The sequence below is a fragment of the Vipera berus genome (assembly GCF_964194415.1).
Source record: "Vipera berus genome assembly, chromosome: 1".
In the NCBI taxonomy this organism is placed as follows: domain Eukaryota; kingdom Metazoa; phylum Chordata; class Lepidosauria; order Squamata; family Viperidae; genus Vipera; species Vipera berus.
Window position 1 is genome coordinate 175,944,022 of NC_138202.1, and position 23,891 is coordinate 175,967,912.

At 39.5% G+C, this 23,891-nt stretch overlaps 1 protein-coding gene across 1 annotated transcript in view; it reads right to left on the reverse strand.

Annotated features, from left to right (window-relative positions):
• MPP4 (MAGUK p55 scaffold protein 4) overlaps nucleotides 1-23,006 on the reverse strand; it is a 29,405-nt gene extending 6,399 nt beyond the window's left edge. The window contains exons 1-17 of the mRNA XM_081341605.1: nucleotides 22,911-23,006; nucleotides 21,301-21,378; nucleotides 20,814-20,894; nucleotides 19,737-19,868; nucleotides 15,058-15,139; nucleotides 14,401-14,486; nucleotides 12,853-12,924; nucleotides 11,607-11,803; nucleotides 9,694-9,755; nucleotides 9,319-9,336; nucleotides 9,046-9,110; nucleotides 8,574-8,649; nucleotides 6,394-6,429; nucleotides 5,372-5,392; nucleotides 4,003-4,066; nucleotides 2,520-2,677; nucleotides 607-777 (exon numbers count right to left, since the gene is read on the reverse strand). Of these exons, the coding sequence (XP_081197731.1) occupies nucleotides 607-777; nucleotides 2,520-2,677; nucleotides 4,003-4,066; nucleotides 5,372-5,392; nucleotides 6,394-6,429; nucleotides 8,574-8,649; nucleotides 9,046-9,110; nucleotides 9,319-9,336; nucleotides 9,694-9,755; nucleotides 11,607-11,803; nucleotides 12,853-12,924; nucleotides 14,401-14,486; nucleotides 15,058-15,139; nucleotides 19,737-19,868; nucleotides 20,814-20,894; nucleotides 21,301-21,378; nucleotides 22,911-22,991 (1,480 nt within the window). The 5' untranslated portion in view covers nucleotides 22,992-23,006. The remainder of the gene's footprint in view (nucleotides 1-606; nucleotides 778-2,519; nucleotides 2,678-4,002; nucleotides 4,067-5,371; nucleotides 5,393-6,393; nucleotides 6,430-8,573; nucleotides 8,650-9,045; nucleotides 9,111-9,318; nucleotides 9,337-9,693; nucleotides 9,756-11,606; nucleotides 11,804-12,852; nucleotides 12,925-14,400; nucleotides 14,487-15,057; nucleotides 15,140-19,736; nucleotides 19,869-20,813; nucleotides 20,895-21,300; nucleotides 21,379-22,910) is intronic.
• Between the last annotated feature and the right edge of the window lie 885 nt (nucleotides 23,007-23,891).

The following is a 23,891-nucleotide window of genomic DNA, read 5'->3' on the forward strand; positions in this document are numbered from 1 at the left end:
TTTCTGTAGAAGAAACATAGACTAAGGAATACAAATCAAAGTTTTCTCACTGAATCATGAGGACCCAGTCCTACAAAGATGCAATATAGTTGCATTTTTTTTTAAAAAAAATGTGTACTATGATGAAATTATTTTTCCTTGAAATAATGCAAGTTTTCTCTCTTTTATGCATTCCTTTTTTGGGGGGGGTTACAATAGTCAGGGACGCGGTGGATCAGTGGGTTAGGATGCTGAGCTTGTCGATCAGAAGGTCGGCAGTTTGGCGGGTTGAATCCCGAGTGCCGCGTAACAGAGTGAGTGCCTGTTACTCGTCCCAGCTTCTGCCAACCTAGCAGTTCGAAAGCACGTAAAATGCAAGTAGAAAAATAGGGACCACTACGGTGGGAAGGTAACAGCATTCTGTGCGCCTTTGGCGTCTAGTCATGCCGGCCACATGACCACGGAGACGTCCTCGAACAAGCGCTGGCTCTTCGGCTTTGAAATGGAGATGAGCACCGGCCCCTAGAGTTGGAAACGACTAGCACGCATGTGTGGGGGAACCTTTACCTTTACTTTACCACAATAGTCACTTTTTAAACAAGGAACAGTTTAATTGTTGCAACTTACCTATTAGTACAATTAATCTGTTTCGATCACCAGGTTGTCTTTGGTATCTCACCACCTCTTCATAAGGTGGTGCCACAGCACCGTAGCAACTGTTGAGACAATGTGGGTGACATGCCAGGGGACTGTAGTTGCATTTCCTACGGCACAGACGCATACTTCTCCGGAACCCAGCTGAAAAATGGAGATAGATAGAGATCTTTAGAAACTGATCATTGACCCATATAGCTAGCCTGCAATATTTGAGGCATTTCAGATGTTCCCTTCCAGAGTTCATTCCAAAGTTTTGAATTTCTTATCCTCCCTAAGATCCCAAAATTTTCCTTATTCCCTCCATTAGGTTAACGGCAAAGAAACAGATTCTCTGGAAGAGACAAGGAATGCAGTACCATGTTTTCTACTTTGGTGTATTAAGTAGAATAAATTGTGGCAGATTCAGGCAGCAGATTTTTGATACCATGAATGGGTTGCAAAGTGTTAGATGTTAAATATTTTTATTGTTGGAAAGAAGCCACATATACTTGAGAGTTATATTTTGCCAACGACTGAGTTTTTCTATAGTAATAAACCTTTCTGCGGGGGAAGGTTTACACATGATCATTCAATCATGGAAGTTTCCACTTGCTATGTTGTAAGTCAGACATGTCAAACCCGCGACATCACGTGACATCGCAGAATGTATTGGAGCCTTTTCGCCATTGCCGGCAATGGGGTAGGCGCATCCGGCCCACGGGCTGGCAGTTTGACGCCCCTGTTGTAAGTGGATGTTTTTGGATTTTGTTGCTTATTTCAACAAGTGTAATAGAATTAAACTTCTATGAAAACACAGACTCCCAACATCATAAAAATTGCATATTGTTAAAAAAAATAGCTTTGAGTAAGCACTGGTTGATCCAGATAAAAAAAACTTCTGTGCAAAAGCCTAATTTTAGTTCTGTGTTAGCACCAAGTGACTTAGCTTAGGAGAGCCTCTATGAGGAAAGGGCAGCAGAGGATTACCATTTCAGTGCGGTCAAGGCCCTAGTTCAGGGGTAGGCAACTTCGGCTCTTTTATAACTCATGGACTTCAACTCCCAGAATTCCTGAGCCAGCTGGCTCAGGAATTCTGGGAGTTGAAGTCCATGAGTCATAAAAGAGGCGAGGTTGCCTACCCCTGCCCTAGTTCAAGCAATTGTCTATAAGTCTGTCCAAACCACTTTGTTTAGCAAATCTATCCCTCATCCTCAGTCATTCATTGAACAGTCTGTCTATTGCCTGATTTTTTTTTCTGCTAAAGCTATCCTTCCTATCCTTTGGTTTTGAAACAACAGAAATATGCAACACAAGCAAGCCATCTGTCTATGGTTATTACCAACCTCACAAGAAATGCTTATTTTAGGACCATTTGATGCTAACTAAAAGACTGAAGTTCTAAAATGAGATCCGTACTGCATTTGTCTGCTTCTTTTGGTTTATTCAGAGTCCCCGGCCTCCACTATGTTTATCTAACTGCAATCAAGTGATACAACTAATGTATTTCTCAATGGTTCTAACTTGACAGTTTTCCCAATTGCCACTGTATTTATTTTAGAAACCAACCAGTCATAAAATTCTCTTGATTTATCAGTGGCTCCCCTTGAACTCATATGTCTTTCTAACTAAACTGTTAGTCACAAATTTTTTATTCATAGGAAGGGGCTGAGACAATTAGAGCTGGAGTTAGAGGTGGATATGCAGCCCTTCAAAACAGTACTTCATTTTGCTTTTTTGAAGCCTACAGAGCAATAGCAAAGTAGAGGAATACATTACTCTAGTCAAGTAAACGAATACTTTGCTGTAGTCAAGAAGAAAGCACCAATGCAATGCATCAGATCCAAACTATTTAGTAACCCAGTGACCCTGAATACCATTCTCCAGTCTCAGAACTAGCTACGTACTAATGAACACTGGCTGACCAGATCCAATGAATTCTTCTTCTTCTGAAATGAGAGATAGAGATACAAAATAAAGAATAAGAAATGTAGCAATATCCTTAAGACTTTCATATACAAGAAATATAATTTTAATTTGTAACATCACAAGGAAAAGGAAAAGACTCAGCATTCAAAACAGGTCTTTTAAAAAAGGTGAAAACAACCGAGGTCTTTCAACTATAAAACTTAAGTACCGTATTTGATTTTTAAAATATTGTCAAATTATTCTGTGATATCAAATTAAGATAACACCCTCTTTGGATTCTTGTTTAGGTTTGTTATTCATGGTGAATAATAGTTTTCTAAAGTATACATTGGATCAACCTATATGACACACACTATGCAGGATCCATTTGCAGTAAGCACGTTTATAAAATTAGTTCAATAAATCTGGATTCAGAGACTAAAGGCAGCAGTTGAATTTGGAAAGGAAGGGGGGGAGGAAAGGCAGTAAAGTATGATTTTTCTTAGCTGATTTCCAAAGCCGTAAAGGTACCAGTTCCATAACGATTAAAACTGCCTGTTGGTTTATTAGCTTTCAATCTGTATAATTTGCGAGCTTTGTTTATTAATATTCTTTCTCTATAGGGACTCAATCTCCATAAATTGCCCTGAATGAAAACCAGAAATGACTTGGAGGTGAGCAGGCATGCCCAGAAAGTTGAATAATCATATGATTTTTGCGTTTTCTGGGTAGTGGAGTGATTTATCTACTACATGTAGTCCCTGTTTAGTGACGACAATTGGAACTGCAACTGTGCTTATGATCTTACTTCAGCTTTTTTTTGTTTTACAGACCTGCAAAGGTAATCAATGCAAGGACTGGTCACAAAGTTATTATTTCATTATTGTCATAATTGTGAACAGTCACTGTTCAAGGCAGTCGCTAAGTGAGGACCATCTATATTTGATTTCTTTGCACAGCATATAGCAAGTAAAACTAGCTGGGAAGGCTGTTCTAACTTCATTTCAAATATGCCAAGGTGGAAAGACTTTAGCATATTCTAAGGGTTTTCATTCTAATGTCTTCACTCTGTAATTAATGGACATAGCAAGAAATTTTCCTGATATATTAAAAGAAATGTGGCATTCAGCACCTATAAAGAATTTTACATTCAGGATAGTTGCTTACTTCATAAATGATCAAATATGGTTTCATTATCAAGCATATGTTAATGTCCATCCAATAAAGTTAAGTTAACTGCATATATTCATTTGTCTTTGCTTGGAGGAACACATTAATTAATCAATGTACATAAGCCCCAAATATTTTTAGCAGGATGTTTTGACTGACGTTTTTCATGAAGTGATCAGTTGCCCATAATATAATGTCTATAAAATAAAAAGATAAATTACCTTCTTTAAGTTCCTCTGATACGTTGCATAAAATGGAAGGATAAGAAAGCTCAGATTAAAACAGTTCAAGCCACTCATGATATAAACATACAGATTATTTAGTATGATCAGACCAACATAAAGTCGGCAATTTGTAGAAAAAGCAAGGTCAAAATCTAGTAGCAGCAATAGGCATGAGAATATAAAATCTGTACAGATTAAAACTTTATTGGAAGAATTGCACAAAATCAGTGTCAGCTTTGAGTTGGAAGAATTCAGTTTGCCTAAATTCAGTAGCAGAGGAGAAGAGAGAGCCCAAGACGGGAAATTTTTGATCACACAGCCATGTCTATTATACTGTAGAGTTACATGTTACTTCTAAGAATAGAATATCTTCAGACATGCAACCAGGGGACTTTGTCCTTGCCAAGACCCCCATTTTCATGTTTGAAGGTCTCTTTCTAATCACAACAACCTAGTGCAGACCTGGCTCTACAATCAATCACTCCAAAACTCTTCCCTATTTCTTTTTCTAATCGGTTTGATGAAGGGTTTATGAAACTCAAAAGCTTGCAATATTGCATCCACTTTTGGTTTCCCCATGTCTTCAGACACAGCTTCAACATCAGCCCAAGCAGACATTCTCAATCTACATCTGTCAGATGCATGTCTTTTAGTTCCAGATTTCACCTCCTTCTTTGCCCTTGGTCTGCTTGTTTAAAAAATAACTCCATTACTGTCAGTCTTTTTATCTTAACTTTCACCATGAGGCTTTTAAAATTGGATCCATTTAATAATTTCTTAGCCCAACTAAAGCAATTTGAATCTTCTGGCATTTCAAAGCTTGTAAGAAATTTAGATTTGCCTTCATGTATAGCATCCTGGAGGGTTTTGTACTCAAAACTCTGGAAATCCACAAGAATGACTGAAACACATCACTTCAATTTATCTGCACAATCTGAAGGAAAAAAAACCTTCAAGAGAGGATTCACAGCAGAAAAGCAGTTGCTGTTTAAATAATTTCTTAGAAAAGGTAACATAATATTACTAGTATTTGCAATTATTTTAAGTCTAGTTTCTTAGTGAGCAGACAGATATACCTCTGATCTGTACTATTTCTGATTTTAACATACGAAAATACCCTGATAGGGAAGCATCAACATGAATACTCCTTCATCATCAAGAATAATAGATTAGCCACTCAGCTACGCTTATGCAGTGTAATCTCATTAGCTTCCAGCTGTCTTCTCTGTCTCTTGCATAGCACTACAATTTCTATTGTAATTCAAGGTTGAATGATTATTTGGGACAAAGAAGCCAATTTGTTTCACATTTGCTAGACTTAGTTATAAAAGTACCCGGACAGGTTCAGAAAATGTCTATTATAAACATGCACATATTATACAGACACAAAAATGTAGCATTTATGTTACATAATTCGGAGATTCTTATCATTAGCAAAGGACATTGCAGGAACTTACCAGACTCAAAAGTCTCCTCATCTTTTAAAGACACCCAGGAAGCAAAAATAGCAAAAGAATTTTAATTTAGCGCTACCTTTGTCATACATAATTACAAACCAAGACATCAGAAAGGATTTCCCATTGCGGCAGCAAAAGGAAGATACAGTGAGATTCTTATACAGTATCATCTTGTAATCTCCTTTTGTAACACCAAATTACACATCTATGGGGCAAATCCATGACTGATTTTGCTGTTTATTTAAAAGCATTTGTGCTGTTGAATGGGTTCCAAACTGGATGATGGCAAAGGCATCTGGGAGGAGGGAAGACGTAATTCACTTCCTCCACATTTCTTATTTCAGATGGAACTGCATTCTGCAGACAGTGTAAATCTTGTTGGAGTTAACAATATGGCATAGGCTTTGGTTATTATTATTTTTATTGCAACATGAAAAACAGGACTGTGTTTACCAAAATGGCTTTATTATTAGCTCAAGAACATTCTTTGTGCAACTATTACAAAAGTAATTCAAAATCACAATACTAGATTTTCACTTTTTTATTTAGATCTTATTTTAGCCTTTCCATTAAAAAATCAAGCAATAACATTGTTCAAAATTACAAAAGTTAAAATCATAAATTGGGTTCATGGTTTAAAAAAAGCCAGAAGAAAAGCTACAGAACATGGCCCCATGAATTAGGTCAAAATGTGGCAAATAGTGACCTCTCTAAATTCAGCATCAAGTATGTTTAAGGAAGGAACTGCATTACCAGGCTACACAAATGCAGACTTTTACAATAATGATTCTCTGTAGCTTAAGCAACAGTTGATATGACTGCACTTATGCCTCTGATTATAGCTCTCTCAACATATACATAATTTTAACATTTTGCATTGTTGCTAGAGGTCATTTTGTTCAATTTCTTCTACAAATGGGTTTTCTTTTTGGCCTCTGAGTTACACACATTGGGATTTTGACCAATTTAAACTGCAATAATGAAAGACATAATTTCCATGCATCAAAACTATAAGTGGTTACCTGTTTCTACACACTTCTCATCAATCTGCATGTCATCTTCTCATATGTTGTAGACAAGAGAAAGGAAATATATGAGTTCATATATGAGTTCAGAGAAATATAAAGATAGAAACAATATCTACCCCATGGCTGTTTTTATCATATTTTATCTACTATTTCATATAGTACAATGACGTACAACATTCTACAATGCTTTTCTTTTGACTAAAGCAAAGATTACTGTATTCTGATGGTCATGAGTTGAAATATAAGTGGAAAAGATCAAAAACAAAATGAGGCTCATCAGAGTACCCATTTGAAATCTCCAACACTGAAAGGAGCAGAATACATTGACTACTCTGACCTCATTCCTTTTTTTTTGCACTTTCACCAAGATGTTGAAGGAAAAACCAGAACAGTTATTGACTACATGAGCCTGGATGGGATTATAGTAGCTCCAATGGTTAAAGAAGATGATTGATGCCTCCTTGCGGTGGAGTCTGTTTTTCCTGAAGTAGTTATAAAACCTCTTTCAATCTCTACAATCATAAGTGAATCTCAGCTTCTCCATTTCTAGAATAGGTGAGCTATCTTGCCCTCTGTTCCCTCGATTTCTTTCAGTGAAAGCGTCAGAGCAGATGGGTGGACAGAATGGTGCAGCAGGAAGACAGCAAGAAGGAATCTTATTGTCAAAGAAGTCTTTCAACTTGGTATTGCTAAATGCAACCCTATGGCTGAATAAAGAACCTACTAAAGGAAGAACCATAAGGATGACTTGGCCCGCTTGGTTGCTTGGTTGCTTCATTTCACAGACAATATTGTCCAAGAGTGCTGGTAAAAAGACATTTTCACACAGTTTGTGTGGGTATGTGTGATTGTGTATTACACACTCAGCTAGTCCTGGCTTAACCATATTTGGGACTAGCAATTCCATTGCTAAGCAACACGGTTGTTAAGTGACTACACAACCTCACTTCCACTATGTGTCATGGTTCCGACAGATGAAACTCTTCAAAGGACTTTGAGGCATTGTTTATCTTAAAGAATCTTTTATTTGAGTAGCAAAATATCAGCACTGCATAATCGAAGCCCAAAACTAAATTCCCCTCCCCTAGGCACATAGTATCAAAGCACAATTCCTTCCTCCAATTAACAGTCATAAATCACAGTCCCCAATTAGTTTGAAGCGCGGGCTTCCTCTCCAGCTCTCCAGCCCGCCAATTCTTTATCAGCTCTGAGTTCAATAACCTTGATTCTCACGCTAAGTTTGGTGTTGTTACATCTAGCTAAACTCTCATTCACATCCCCCCTCCCAGCATCATCTGATTCTAAAAGTGAAAGGAAAAAGATGGCTACATTTCCATTTGTTGTCTGTGCAAAAACATCCAATGTTAGCAGCATTGATACTATGGTTAACTGAGTCATTTCACAATTGTTGAGGTACTACATGACTGCACCAGGCAACTTTACCGCTGGCCTCTTCATTCACTCTGCTTGTTGGAAGCTGGCTATGAGGTGTGCAAATGGTGACCTCAGTCCACAGGATGCTGTGATGGTCATAAGTGCATGAATCAGTTATAAGGTTATTTTTTCAGCTCCATCATAACCTCACAAAACAGGGCAGTCATTAAGCAAGGACTACCTGTATATGGAGGACAGATCTATTTGCTCTCAAAAAGGCTAGAGAAGATACTACATCCCTACATTTTGTTTTTTGTAAATAGTATTTTTGAAGCTGCTTGAGTCAAGCATTTCTTTCATGCTGGATATGTGTTCCTGAACTGTTATGAAATTATGTTGTGTGTTTTTAAAATTATTATTAAAATCAACATTTTGGATTTGAATATGCATTCTTATCAGTTTCAGAAATGTTAAGACACCATGAAACAGTTAATGCACAGAGAGCAAGGTTACTTATTTTGTTCATGTATTAATAAAATACAGGTTCAGGAATACAGATGCACGTGCACACACACTCACACACAGAGAGAGAGAGATCCCATACTTTAAAATGGATTATAGACAGGGAGAAGATGACTATGATATAATACTCGGGTTTAGCAGAAAATAGGTTGGGATCAACTGGTAAATTCGGGACAGTGCAGAAGAGAGCTTTGTTAATGTAGGGTTACAAAGAAGTCAGAAGAATCTGGCAGCATCTTTTCTGACTAACATAATTTATTAAAAGGGATAAGCATTACCTTCTAAGTTAATGTATTTTAAATCTCTATTGAAAGTCAGAGTGGAAGCTGTTAGTCTGAAATCTCTCCATACCGACTGCAGAAAGGTTTTTTTAAGAATACAGTTTTTAAAAATATCTGTCATAGAATTCATGGAAATGATGCGAAAAGGATTTTTTTCTCTTTCTGAATTGTGCTTCATTCTTTTGAAATCATATGGTTGCCACTGTATATATACCATTTAGATAGCAAAGAATGAACTTCTGGTACAGCATAGATAGAATATTCCTCCAAGTGGTACACAGCTAGCCCTTGACTTACAACAGTTCATTTAGTTCATTTAGGGATTATGTAATAACATTTTGTGCCCCGATGACATGCAAGCTCAATGGGAAAGCCAGATTCACTTAACAACTGTGTTGCTAACTTAACAACAGCAGTGGTTCACTTAACAATTGTGGCAAGAAAGGTCCTAAAATGGGGCAAAACTCACATAACAGCTTTCTTGCTTAGCAGCTGAAATTTCAGGCTGAATTGTGATCATAAGTTGAAGACTACCTGTATTTGAACAGAGACCATTCCATTATGTGACAAATTCTATCCCAACATTGTTATAGGATTCTGAATAGTATATCTCAGAAAGAGATTAACAATATTAGGTAGGACTACTTTGGAGATCTTAGCTAATGTGACATATATACACATATACACATGCTCGTATATACATAGACATACACGTTTATGGAATCCAATTAGCATTACTGACCTTCTTCCACAAAATTCACTATTCATGGGAAATTCATAAAAAAAGAATATATACACATCATCAGAGACATGAATGAATAATTCAATGCCTAAGTAAATGACATAGAGATTATTTTGATAACGTTTATACCTTTATAAACTAAAGCATAGTAAATGATTTCCCAACAGATCTCCTCTGTATTTAAGACTAAATATTCTTGGGAATACTGTTTCTAGACTGACAGGATTATTAACAGGTTTGGAATTTAAACTATAGCATTTTTGCTCCTAAATCTAAGTAGTCTAATTGTACTCTATAGAAATAATTGAGTAAGGAAATATTAATTACAGAAACAGTTCATGCACACCTCATCGTCAGAAATTTATTTATACTCACAGATTGATTTGACGCAAGTGTGGAGATGGAAGGGCTGAGTCCACCAGAATTCTCGCTGTTTCCTAGACAGAAGAAGGGAACATTTTCTAAAATTACAGAATTAGAAAAAGATTTCAACAGAATTTAGGATTCCTACAGTCTTATGGGGGACGCGGTGGCTCAGTGGGTTAGGACGCTGAGCTTGTCGATCGGAAGGTCGGCAGTTTGGCGGGTCGAATCCCGAGTGCCACGTAACAGAGTGAGCGCCTGTTACTCGTCCCAGCTTCTGCCAACCTAGCAGTTCGAAAGCACGTAAAAATGCAAGTAGAAAAATAGGGACCACTCCGGTGGGAAGGTAACAGCGTTCCGTGCGCCTTTGGCGTCTAGTCATGCCGGCCACATGACCACGGAGACGTCCTCGGACAAGCGCTGGCTCTTCGGCTTTGAAACGGAGATGAGCACCGGCCCCTAGAGTCGGAAACGACTAGCACGCATGTGCGGGGGAACCTTTACCTTTACCTTTACCTTACAGTCTTATGATGAATTTCATGGCTGGGGAGGAATTCAAAACCATATTTCCACTACATCTACACTCTTAACCAGGGCACAAACCTTAGAAAAAGTTCCTGGAGGAAAGAAGACTGTCTCTTCTAAAACATTTGGCTGGCAGAGCCAGATATTATACATCCTCCCCCTTTTACATCATCATCATCACCACCAACACCACCATCATCATCCCAATCATCATCATCATCATCATCATCATCCCAAGTTTATTAGAGTTCATGAAGAGAGGATTATAATCCTTCTTTGAGTAATGGTCTCTTTTGCTGGTTTCTCCCTAGTTTTCCTCAGCATCCTAACCAGTGCTGGCTCAAAGGTACATGACACCCCTAGGACAGATTGATTGATGGTGCCACCTCTCACTGATGCAAAGTTTAGTATTTTTACATTGATTTGGAAAGAAATATGGTATTGGTGCCCCCTAACATTTGGCACCCTAAGCCTGTGCCACTTGGTCTTACCCTAAATTTAGCCCTGATCCTTTCTTAGTGGCAGCCTGGCCCTCTGAGCCAACACTCACCTGGAGATTTGGATGGCTCAACCCTGTTGGCCTTTCATTGAAGACATGGCTGTTTTCCCAGGTTATTGGGTCAGATAGTAGGTGCACTCTGCTTCTATTGATGGTGAATAGGATTAATTGTTTTATCGTTGGGTTAAGCTGTCCAGAGTCACTTGTGTGAGATAAGCAACTACATAAATCATACATACATACATAAATATATCTCACTCACTTACGCACGCACGCACTCACTCACTCATTGGCTCAAAGACTGAAGAGAACAGGAGAAAAAGACTCTCTTAGGAGAATTCGACCTTTGTGGTACGAGTCTAATTCTGTCCAGCCTATTAAAACCTTCCAGTGGGCAAAGGTCATAAAGCATTCTCTACACAGGTGCTAGTTGCCTGAAGGTCAGGAAGCCAAGTCCATATGATGATGTCACATCAAATTTTATTTGCACATTATCAACCACTATAGGCTGTTATTCTAAAGCAGAGACGTACAGGTTCCACTTTTATGTAGCTGCTACCTTTCTTGGGAAGGCTGAGGGAATTATAGATAGGAAGAAGAGGACCACTGTTGCAAAGGGGTTTTAGATTTTGTCCTTAGCCATGTAAGAAGAATTCACCATTATTCAGTGAATTCACCAGGATTGCTTATTTTTACCCTTTTTCTGCCATGGGAAAATAGATACATTTTCTATTTTTATTCAGCAATGTATTATGTAGAAAGCTTGCCTAGAATTTTGATCTATTTTAACTGCATCAGGTGCTAACACTGATTTTCTCTATGTTGATAGAGGCATCTTGTATAAGCTGGTTCCCCACATGTTACCCATTAGCAAAAATAAACACATCCCCATTTTCCATACCTCTTCATAAGGTTATTGGAAGGGATGAGTCCAGCACAGGCTTTGAGGTTGGAGACTTTCCTTGCCTGCCACCACAGGATGTCCTTTTGGTCTACAATCTGAAGAATCTCTCCTTTTTTAAATGGCAATCCTGCATCAACACATGGAATGAGAGGGTCCTGATGAGGGCAGTAATCCCGCATTGCACGCACATAGAGCTGGAAGGATAACATACAAGGTTTCTTTTTATTATAGAAGTTCCACTCCAAAGACAAGGAAATACATTTGTAAAAGTTTAATAACTGCAAACAATCAAAAACTTTAAAAAGCCAAGATATAAATGCAGTCAAAACATGGCAATAGATATTAATTTATAATCAATAATAAGAACATAAAATGATCTTGGAGGTCAGTGGGCTAGGTAAGCAAGAAGCTGCACAGTAAAAGGAAATGATCAATCTGCAGGCAAGGCAATTTTTTTTAATCCCATTTATATCCCGCCATTCTCCGAAGACTCAGGGCGGCTTACAATCTAAGCACAAATCAATGTGCTTAGCAAAAGCCTTCATTCTATGTATATGCCTGCTTATTAGGGCTTTCACCCCCCCCCCAAGCGGCATTATTACAAAGTCAACTTATTGCCCCCAACAATCTGGGTCCTCATTTTACCTACCTCGGAAGGATGGAAGGCTGAGTCAACCTTGAGCCTGGTGGGACTCGAACCTGCACTAATTGCAGGCAGCTGGTGTTACTTAAGGAGGCATTAGCCCACTGCTCCACCAAGGCAGTTTTGGTTAGGCAATGATGGAAGACTATTTTTTTCTGTTCTTATTCCTGTCTGACATATCTCAACAATTTGGTGGAATGTTTCATATTGGCACCGATGATATTACCTATTTGAATAATAAAACATGTGCAAGGCAAAAAAACAAGCTCAGAGAACACCAAGGACCCCTTATTTTCCACTCTGAGCTTCAAATATTCACCTCTATTGGTATCACATTAGTCCTTCAAGGTACTTGTCAATTGTTACTAGCTGTTGTGGAATAGGGGCCTTAACATCTTACTTGTAGCATCTTACTGATCACTATGGAAATAAAGTGGATCTTTGATCTGATCCAACAAATCAATAAACATGATTATTGAGAATAATTAAAGCCAAAACATCCTCATGAAGAAACTTAATCTTAACTAAATGTTAACTCTGAGGGGATTCATCTATTAACCGTTTGAAGGAAAGGAAATGAATCCATGCATTGCAGCTTACTGTTGTTTGATTGCTGATGATTCGATCAGAACCTGGAATCAGCTTGAACATGATGGTGCTTTGGGACAGAGTCTGCAAGAATTCAGAAAAAGGCATCTAATGCGCTTTGCCTACTTTTGTTGCAAACTTAATTTATAATTCTATGAGAAGATAACCCTTTTGACAGGAAGGATAAAACCCATGATGATATGGGTACACGGATAGTCCTTGACTTATGACCACAATTGAGCCCAAAATTTCTGTTGCTAAACAAGACAGTTCTTAAGTGAGCTTTGCCCCATTTTACGAACTTCCTTGCCATAGTTGTTAAGTGAATCACTGCAGTTGTTAAGTTAGTAACATGGTAATTAAGTGAATCTGGCTTCCCCATTAACTTTGCTTGTCAGAAGATCACACAAAGTGATCACATGATCCCAGCACGCTGCAACTGTCATAAATATGAATCAATTGCCAAGTGTTTGAATTTTGATCACGGGATCATGGGAATGCTGCGGTGGTTGTAAGTGTGGAAAACGGCCATAAGTCATTTTTTTCCAGTGCCATTGTAACTTAAAATGGTCACTAAATGAATTGTTGAATGTCATAGTACAGTATGTGTGTGTGTGTGTGTGTGTGTGTGTGTGTATATACTATATATATATATATATAGTTCCCCCGCACATGCGTGCTAGTCGTTTCCGACTCCGTTTCAAAGCTGAAGAGCCAGCGCTTGTCCGAGGATGTCTCCGTGGTCATGTGGCCGGCATGACTAGATGCCAAAGGCATATGGAACGCTGTTACCTTCCCATCGTAGTGGTCCCTATTTTTCTACTTGCATTTATACTTGCTTTCGAACTGCTAGGTTGGCAGAAGCTGGGACGAGTAACAGGCGCTCACTCTGTTACGCGGCACTCGGGATTCGACCCGCCAAACTGCCGACCATCTGATCAACAAGCTCAGCGTCCTAACCCACTGAGCCACCACGTCCCTACAGTATATATATATATATACTGTCCATCTGAAAATTTGCCTGTCCATCTGAAAATTTTAGCTATCAAATTGTGCAAAAGTAAGGAGACATGTTTAAAAAAACAAAGCAGCAGCTGTTAGTTGCAACTGAGGAAGGAATTAGATTGCACAGTCTCTACTTCTGATGGCTTGGGAACTAGCACAAGGCTCCTCTTTTTCCCCAAGCAGTGGACAGAAGCAAACAGATGGGAAAGTGGCAGTGGTGGGAACAATATTCACACACCCCTTGAAGTTAAAACAAAGTACTTCCTACAAAAATTGAAATATGAATATTTGCCTCCTTGCTCTTTGAGACAGTTGAAACAAAGGTCTGCAGGAGGGAAAACAGGACTGGCCAACCTTTGGGCACTACATTGCACAGTTGTGAGGGATCTATGAAAAATTGTAGAAAATGCTCATCTCCTCTTTATAGCTTTTTTCTTCAGGCCATTCAAATCATAACTTTGGAGGATGACTTTTATGTTCCAAGCATGCACTTTTGCATTGATTACATGGTATCATTAAGTGGTATTTAAAGAATGGAAAGCTGATTGTGATTACCAGAATGTGTATGACTTGCTCTGGTTCCAGGCCCTCCACTGGGATTCCATTCACCTCTACAAGTTTGTCTCCAGCGTACAACAACCCTACAACAAAACAGTAATGATATTAAGCAGTTGGTCAGAGAAGTGGTGAAGAAAAATAGACTGAATTTCTAAGGAACACCTAGAGTTTATTCCGTTGCCTCCATCCCAAATTTAAAACGATTCATTACAGACAATTTGTGTCTATCCTAACCTTATTTTAATCAGAGTTATCATTAAGGATGAAGAGCAGATTTCAGCTCAAGAGCGTTCCCCCTCCACTTTGGTCTTCAGGATGGGGGAGCAGCTGAAGGGAGCAGGAGACCTTTGCACTGTGGTGAGCACAACACGCTGACTGCTAGAGTTGGCCTAATGCATCTCCCTATCTGTGGAACACAGTCTCCAATAGAAGTGCTACTATACTGCCTCTCAACCCCTGCTTCCTGGAAGCAAATATGGGATAAGCAGAAGGAAGTTAATCATAATAAAACAATTTAGAGAATACCTTCACCAAGAAACATGTTCAGAACATTCAAGAACCTGTACAGAACTTTCTAAAGCAGGTATTGAAAATTAGTCCCTGCACCTCCCCGGTGTTTTTTTTTAGCTTTTAGTTGTATTAAATTCACCTTACCACTTTTATCTGCCAGACCTCCATGGATTACTCTTGCCACTGTAATATCCCCTGTCAGCTCATGGCGTTTAATGGTGGCACCCTGAGGAAGAGGAAGAAAAGGAAGAGTTGCTTCGTACTGAACAAATGAATAAAAAGGGAAGAAGGTACACACTTGGTGAGTAGTGGTATACGGGAAGTCTACAGCCTGTGAGATATATTAAGATTATAGCTTCCACTTCATGTACTTTCCTGCATTCATGTGCCATGAAATTAAGCTCGATTCTGGGGACTTATTAGACCGTCAATGTCATTTTCAATGTTAATTTCAATACAGGTAGTTCTTGACTTACAACTGTAATGGAGCCCAGAATTTCTGTCAGAACTTCTTGTAAGTTGTAACTCCTTCTGTTTTGTAAGTCGAGGCACCCACATGACTGGACCTGATTTTACAGATTTTTTTTCTTATGGCGATTGTTAAGCAATCGCCACAGTTAGGTGAATGTGATGGCCCATAAGCAAACACTGTGGTTGTTAAGTGAATCCATGTATTTCTGTGGGTGTTTTTGCCAGAACCCCAAAAGACCAGAAACTGGCAAAAGGTGTTATAAATCATGATCACATAACCACGGAACAGTCAAACTGGCCAGAAAGGTGATCCAGTTGCCCAATGCCCAAAATGCAGTCATGTGACTGCCCAGTTGTATGCAGCTGTTGGAACTCGGTAGCTTTTCAAGGGTCTGTTGCAATTCTGAACAGTCACTGAGGGACTGTTCATTAAGCAAGGACTATCTGTATGGGATAATAATAATAATAATAATAATAATAATAATAATAATAATAATATAAAGTTGGAAGGGACCTTGGAGGTCATCTAGTCCAACCCCCTGCTCAGGCAGGAAACCTTATACCATTTCAGGCAAATGGCTGTCCAGTCTCTTCTTAAAAACCTCCAGTGTTGGAGCATTCACGGCTTCTGGAGGCAGGTTGTTCCGCTCGTTAGTTGTTCTAACTGTCCAGAAGTTTCTCCTTAGTTCTAGGTTGCTTCTCTCCTTGACTAGTTTCCATCCGTTGCTTCTTGTCCTGCTTTCAGGTGCTTTGGAGAATAGCTTGACTCCCCCTTCTTTGTGGCAGCCCCTGAGATATTGGAACACTGCTATCATGTCCCCCCGCGTCCTTCTCTTCATTAAACTAGATATACTCAATTCCAGCAACCGTTCCCTATATGTTTTAACCTCCAGTCCCCCAATCATCTTGGTTGCTCTTCTCTGTACCCTCTCTAGAGTCTCAACATCTTTTTTACATCGTGGTGACCAAAACTGGATGCAGTATTCCAGGTGTGGCCTTACCAAAGCATTGTAAAGTGGTATTAGTACTTCATTTGATCTTGATTCTATCCCTCTGTTAATGCAGCCTAGCACTATGTTGGCTCTTTTGGCAGCTGCAGCACACTGCTGGCTCATATTGAAGTGATTGTCTACTAAGACTCCGATATCCCTCTCACAGTTACTACTATTGAGCAAGGTACCACCTATACTATACCTATGCATTTGATTTTTCCTGCCTAAATGTAGAACCTTACTTTTTTCACCATTGAATTTCATTTTGTTAGATAGTGCCCAGTGTTCGAGTCTGTCCAGATCCTTCTGTATCTTAAGCCTATCTTCTGGAGTATTGGCTATTCCTGCCAGCTTGGTGTCGTCTGCAAATTTGATGAGTTCCCCATCTATCCCCTCATCCAAATTATTAATGAAGATATTGAAGAACACTGGGCCCAGAACAGAGCCCTGGGGCACCCCACTACACACTTCCTTCCATGTAGATGCGGTTCCATTGAGGACCACACGCTGAGTACGGCCTGTCAGCCAGCTACGAATCCATCTGGTGGTAATGCTATCTAACCTACATTTTTCTATCTTATCAAGTAGTAGGTTGTGATCTACTTTATCAAATGCCTTACTGAAGTCCAAGTAAATTATATCTACAGCGTTCCTCTGGTCCACTAATTTTGTCACTTGGTCAAAGAATGTAATAAGATTTGTCTGGCATGATCTGTTTTTGACAAACCCATGTTGACTTTTAGTGATGACTTTGTTTGCATCAAGGTGTTCGCTGATTTGTTGTTTGATTATCTTTTCCAGAATCTTCCCAGGTATTGAGGTCAGGCTGATAGGTCTGTAGTTTCCTGGATCTATTTTTTTCCCTTTTTTGAAGATGGGAACTACATCAGCTCTCTTCCAGTCCTCTGGTAGTTCCCCAGTGCTCCAGGATCTTTGAAAAATATAGTTCAGTGGTTCTGAGATCACGTCTGCCAGTTCCTTGAGAACCTTGGGGTGTAATCCATCTGGTCCTGGTGATTTGAACTCGTCTAGGCTGGACAGGTGCTCACTTACCATTTTCTTGCCTATCTTAACTTGCATTTCTATTCTGTTTTTTATGGCACTGGTTTGGGTAGGTTGGGCTGTTTTTTCCCTTTGTGTAAAGACAGATGCAAAAAATGAATTAAATAGTTCTGCTTTCTCCCTATTGCTTGTCACCTTCTTACCACTTTCCCCCACTAATGGACCAATCATTTCCTTAACTTTTTTCTTGTTTTTTATATGTTGAAAGAAGCTTTTTTTGTTATTTTTGACTTTGGTCGCAAGCCTTAGTTCATTTTGAGCCTTAGCTTTCCTCACTTCATCTTTGCAGGCACGGGCTATTTGCTGATATTCTGACTTAGTTATGTGCCCCTCTTTCCAATTCTTATACTTGTCCTTTTTATCTTTCAATTTATTAGAGAGTTCTTTATGCAGCCATGCTGGTTTCTTTTGAGAGCTGTTATTTTTCTTCTTTGTTGGTATTGTACTAGACTGGGCCTTTATTATCTCACTTTTCAAAATTTCCCAAGCTTCTTGAGTTGTTTTCCCCTTTAGGATTCTCATCCATGGAATTCTTCCCATGGTCTCTCTAAGTTTATTGAAATTATTTATTTATTTATTTATTTATTGATGGGATTTATATCCCGCCCTATCTCCCGAAGGACTCAGGGCGGCTAACAACAAAACATATAATAAGTACAGAAATCAAGATAAAAATAAAATTGAGAACATCTGTGCAATAAATTAAAATTAGAGAATTTAAAAAATAAATTAAAAATTCTAAATATAAATTAATTAAAATGCCTGTCAGTCCAGGTCAGCCTGGTGGAACAGGAGTGTTTTGAGGCCGCGGCGAAAGGATTGGAGGTTTTGGGCCGTCCGAAGCTCAGGGGGGAGCTGATTCCATAGGGCTGGCGCTCCCACAGAGAAGGCCCTCCCCCTGGGGGTCGCCAACCTACATTGCCTAGCTGACGGTACCCTGAGGAGGCCTTCTCTGTGTGAGCGTACTGGACGATGGGAATTTGTTCCCGGCAGCAGATGGTCCTGCAAGTATCCCGGACCTAAGCCATGTAGGGCTTTAAAGGTAAGTACCAGCACCTTAAATCTCACCCGGAGGGCAACTGGTAGCCAATGCAGCTCACGCAGGAGGGGTGTAATATGGGAGTATCGGGGAGCTCCCATCACAACCCGTGCAGCTGCATTCTGCACCAGCTGAAGCCTCCGGGTGGTCTTCAAGGGCAGCCCCATGTAGAGAGCATTACAGTAATCAATACGGGAGGTAACGAGTGCGTGGGTGACTGTACGTAGGGCATCTCGGTCCAAAAAGGGGCGCAATTGGTATATAAGACAAATCTGTGCAAATGCCCCCCTAGCCACGGCTCCAATATGATCTTCAAAACTGAGTCGTGAATCTAGGAGGACGCCCAGATTGCGTGCTCTATCAATGGGTGGTAACATCTCTCCTCCTATAGTCAGAGATGGAACCTCTTGGACTAAACGAGATGACGGTATGTACAGCCACTCAGTCTTGGCCGGGTTGAGTCGAAGCCTGTTTTCTCCCATCCAAATCTGCACCGCTTCCAGGCAACGGGACATCACCTCGAGGGCATCACTGGGTTGGCTCTTTTAAAGTCCAAGACTCTAGTTTGGCTGTGTTCTATTGCTTGTGCCTCCAGAATGTTGAATTCCAATATTGCATGATCACTTCCCCCCAAGGTTCCTGTGGCTTCGACACCTTCTATCATTTCATCTCTGTTAGTGAGAATTAAATCCAATATGGCTAATCCCCTAGTTCCCTTCTCTACTTTTTGGGAGAGAAAGTTGTCTGCTAGGTCATAAATTTTCTTTTTTCCTATTCCATGGAACCAATGGGATTGCTTTAGGTGACATAAGCAAATGATACAATCTGACTAATTAGTTCATTATGCAAGTCTGCTTAGATGTCCTTAGATAGACCTGTGGCCTTAGTCTTAGATAAGTGGCATAAAATGCTAGCCATAAATATCTTTTCCTCAAAAAAGAATTACACTAAACATCAAATTGGGCAGACTGCTTTTTAAACGTTTTCTTCTTGTGAATTCAACAACGCATCATGCTTGTGTCCTATACTTTTTCATATTTTAAAACAAACATAAATGAGTAAAATAAAAAATCTGAAATGGGAGGAATGGGGAAGGGATAAGAACTGCCCTGTGAGAGTCTGTGGAGTGGTAAACTTGCCATATTCTATCTATGATGACCAGTTGCCCTGAAGGACTACTAGGAAGATATAATGCAAATGGAAACACAGCAAACAAACTGAATGAATATAATTAAAACCAAAGTGAAATTGAACATTACAAGAGGTTGATTGTTTTTCACCAGACAGACAATCCTCATAGCCTCTTCATTTTCAGGGAGGTTTTCTGTCAGGGGTGGAAGCATAGGTTCAAAATCCTTCTGGGCCACAGTATCATGAGCTAATAACAAGGCCTGTGAGAAAGATTAAACACAGATATGGGGTAAATAAATGCTGGGTCATTTTTAATGGGGATGCTTGGGTATAAGAGTTACAAGATAATTTCAACCTAATAATAATTTTTTTATTTTTATTTCTGTGAGTATGTCCATTCAGCCAAAAAAATTGAGGTTATTTTTTTTTGGTCTAGCATACAAACCTCACAAAGTTCAAATATAATTAGACCGCTTGAATTGGAATATGAAGCCAGATACTTAATGTAGTATTTCCTTTTTCAAATGTCAATACAATCGATTTGTGTTAGAAAAAAAACACTCCTTGTGCTAAAAGATTTTGGTAGCCTCAAAAGAGACCCTCACGTTTTATAACAGAGAATGATAGATCTTCATAGCCACTTCTAAATCAACTTTAACTCTGCAACCTATGGAGCTTGAAAAAGCTTTTTTCAAAACATACTTAAGCCTCATTCAAACATTAAGTAGAAAGCACAGAACTGTATAATTTTAAAAGGCACATGGAAAAATTATGCATTTCTCGCTCCTTACACAGAAAAAAGTAGGTTGGCAAGAAGAAGGCAAGCTGAACTCTTTTCCAAAGGCTTTGTGGATGGATGGGGCCAGTGTTTCCATAGATGACAAGATCAGAGTGTGCTGCTGTTCAGCTCTCCAGGTCCGTGGGAAAAATCCGTAATAATTGAGGGTTCCTTTTGGAAAAGAAGGGCAAATATCCCTTCCTGCAATCGTTTCTTCTCTAGCCAATAAAAGAAGCCAGATTGGGCTCTATTTGCTAAAATGTTCTTCAGGGAAATATGGCTCCCGGTACCACTTAATGTATCTCAAGTGATGAAATCACTGGTCTGTGCCAATACTCAGCTTTCAACAATGCATCTTAATAGTAAAGGATCTTCTACTGGAGACATTTCTCTTCTATGCTGAAGAATTTCAGAGGCCAATAGTCACCTTGAAGTGAGGACCTTGTAGAAGTTGTCTTAGCTCTTTAATTTCTGGAGGCTGTTGTCCTCTATTCAGCAACTCCACTACCTATGAACAAGAGAAGCGTACTTCATTTTGAAAATATAATAACTTAAACTATTGTTTAAATAGCACATTGATGTTTATAAAATACAATTATGTAAAACATAAAGGACAATTTGGTGCAGTGATTACGGTTAAGAAACCAGAAGACCATGAGTTCTAGTTCCACCTTAGGCACAAAGCCAGTTGGGGGACCTCAGGTAGGTAAACTTTCTTTTAGCCCTAAGAACCATGCAAGGGCAAGCCATTTCTGAAAAAGAATTTTGCCAAGAAAACTGCAAGGAGTAGTCCAAGCAGTTACAAGGAGTCAACATCGATTCAAAGCTATTTTATTTCTGTGGAACTTGTAATACTGAAAGCAAAAACTGGGCATCAGGGAAACTGCACTTAATCTCAACTCCAACAATCTCACCTCATGCATCAATTCTTGTGCCTGGGACATGAATGGGACAGGTCTTCTCTTGATATACTGATGAAGGCATTCGTACACCTAGAAAGAGATGAAGTTAAGATGTTGCTGACACTATGCAAGGTGACAATATTAGGAACTTGGTACATAATGCAAAAGCCTGACTCTCTCCTCATACAAAGCAATGTGAATGGGCCAGGAATCAAGCCCAATTTTCCTCAGTACAAATTCTACAAGACTTATATGTGTAATGATATATGACAGTGGTGGCAAACCTATGGCACGTGTGCCAGAGGGGACACTCAGAGCCCTCTCTGTTGGCACATGTGCTGCCGCCAGCAGCAGGTCTATCAGGCCACCACCGCCGCCCGGAGCAGGAGCCTTGCCTAGCACAAAGGAGGCAAAGCTGCCGATTAGCAAGCTCGAATAGAACAGAGGTCACCAACTATTGTCGATTGGCGGACTAGAAGGGAAGGGGAAGCATTTTACATGCACAGGGCTGTGTGTGCAGGCACGCATGTGCATGCTGCAGATGGAGCAGGGCTAGTGCCTACGTGATACCAGTCCTGCCTCATTCTTGCATGATGCAGCACCTTGTATCTGTACCCTGCGGTGCTGTGGCAGCTGTATTTGTGCCTTACAGCACGGTGGCCCATTTTTGTGCCCCTGGTTTTTGCGTTGCAGAGGCGGCACTCAGAGGCGGCTCCCTGCACCACCACCCCGAGGGCACCACAATGCTGATGCACCCCTGGCACTTTGCAATAAATAAGTGGGTTTTGGGTTGCGGTTTGGGCACTCGGTCTCTAAAAGATTCGCCATCACTAGACTAGATAATGTCAGATAAGAAGACTCAGCCTGCAGAAGAAATGGGACATAGTAAAAGTCTTTGAAGGGACCTTTCCTAGTTTATTGGACTGTAAAAGTTGTGCGGGAGGGAGAAATGTACTTTCAGACTTGCAATTTTCTGTTAGTGTAACCTTATAATAAAGTTAGAGTTAGTAATTCTGATGTACCTCTTATCTGGACTATCTCATAAAGTTGACAGTGTGCCTCTCTGACATACTGTATACTGGCATTGAGCACTGAACTGACTTAAATGTATTCTGTTCTCTGTCCTAAACTGTTACCATAGTATGCTTCTTGCATCATTTGTAAAGCAAAGTAGAAAGCTTTTTTTTAGGAACAATGGCCATTAAGAAACATTTATGGTACTGAACCTCATAAATGCAAAAGGTTGGAAAGGAAGTGAAAATCAGAGAATCAGGTTGTCTTATTTTAATACTGTTCCATGTAAAACCATGGAAAGATGGGTTTAAGAAATGTAAAATAAATTGATTTCTGCCTAGTTTACTACCAAACCATTCACAGGTAGTTTACTACCTAAAATTTGAATTAGACAAAAATTAAAATGGGTTTATACTATGGAACTGTAATAATTATTTGTTTCTGAAGGTAAGAATGGAATAAGCCTTCTGTCATTTGTTTTTGCAGCCCATTCAATGATTAAATAGTTAAAGTTAAAAATTCTTAAAAGCAGAGAAGTCTGTTTCTGTGCATAATAAACAAGGGAAGGCACAAAATTTGCAGTTGTTGCTTTTTGGAAGAGATTTTACCTTTAGAAGAGCCTGCAGCCATGGAGATCTGAGCAGTTCATATAATACACCATCAATATCCTTCTTGTCAAAAAAGTTCATTTTGTGCCGGATCAAAGACAGAATGTGTCATAAACCTAACCCCAAAAGACACATCAGTGATACAGTATGACTCATTGTTGCACTCTTCTACAGGGTATTTATACAAACATCTTTTATTATTTGGAGAAAAGATAAATTAAAAATTATAGCATGACAGATAGTTCCTTATCCTGATTATAAATGTTTTTTTGTTATAATTTATTTGTGTTTTCGATTAGAAATGTTCTAATTTAATAGCATGAAGGTATATATGTACCCTAAATGAGTATGTGAACTCTGCAATTTTTTTAGGCCAAAATCAAAATTGGGAGATTACAGTATGTTGTAAATCTTTTTTCCCCTTAGTTTTTACTTATTTATTTACAAGGCTTGCCAAAATTAAAACAGACATAAATGTGTGATAAACAACTGACTTCCCAGTTATGAAAATTGTCACTTTATTCTGCTATCCTACATGGTGCAAGTGGCAGTTGTTGCTAGGAGGGCCTTCGTGCCACTTTGAGTTGTGCTCCAGTTGTACCCATTCCTGGACTGGAAGGCTCTGCTCTCAGGTATTCCCACCTTGGTCACCTCCTGAATGGACTGTTGTAATGTGGCCTACATGGGGCTGCCCCTGAAGAGTATTCAAAGGTTTCAGTGGGTACTTAATGCTGCAGTGCAGGCAGTTCTGCATGCCTGTAGAGTAACACATGTTATACTGTACCTCTAATTTGCAGCCTACATTGGCTGCCAGTTTGCTTCTGGGTCCAATCCGAGGTGCAGATTTTGACCTTTAGAGTCCTACCTGCAGTGCTTTTTTTGTAAAAGAAAAAGGTGCCGGAACTCACACATGTCATACAGCCCACCTTGCCTACCCTACAAGGTTCCATCCAAAACAGGTGCTGGAACTCCGTTCTGAGC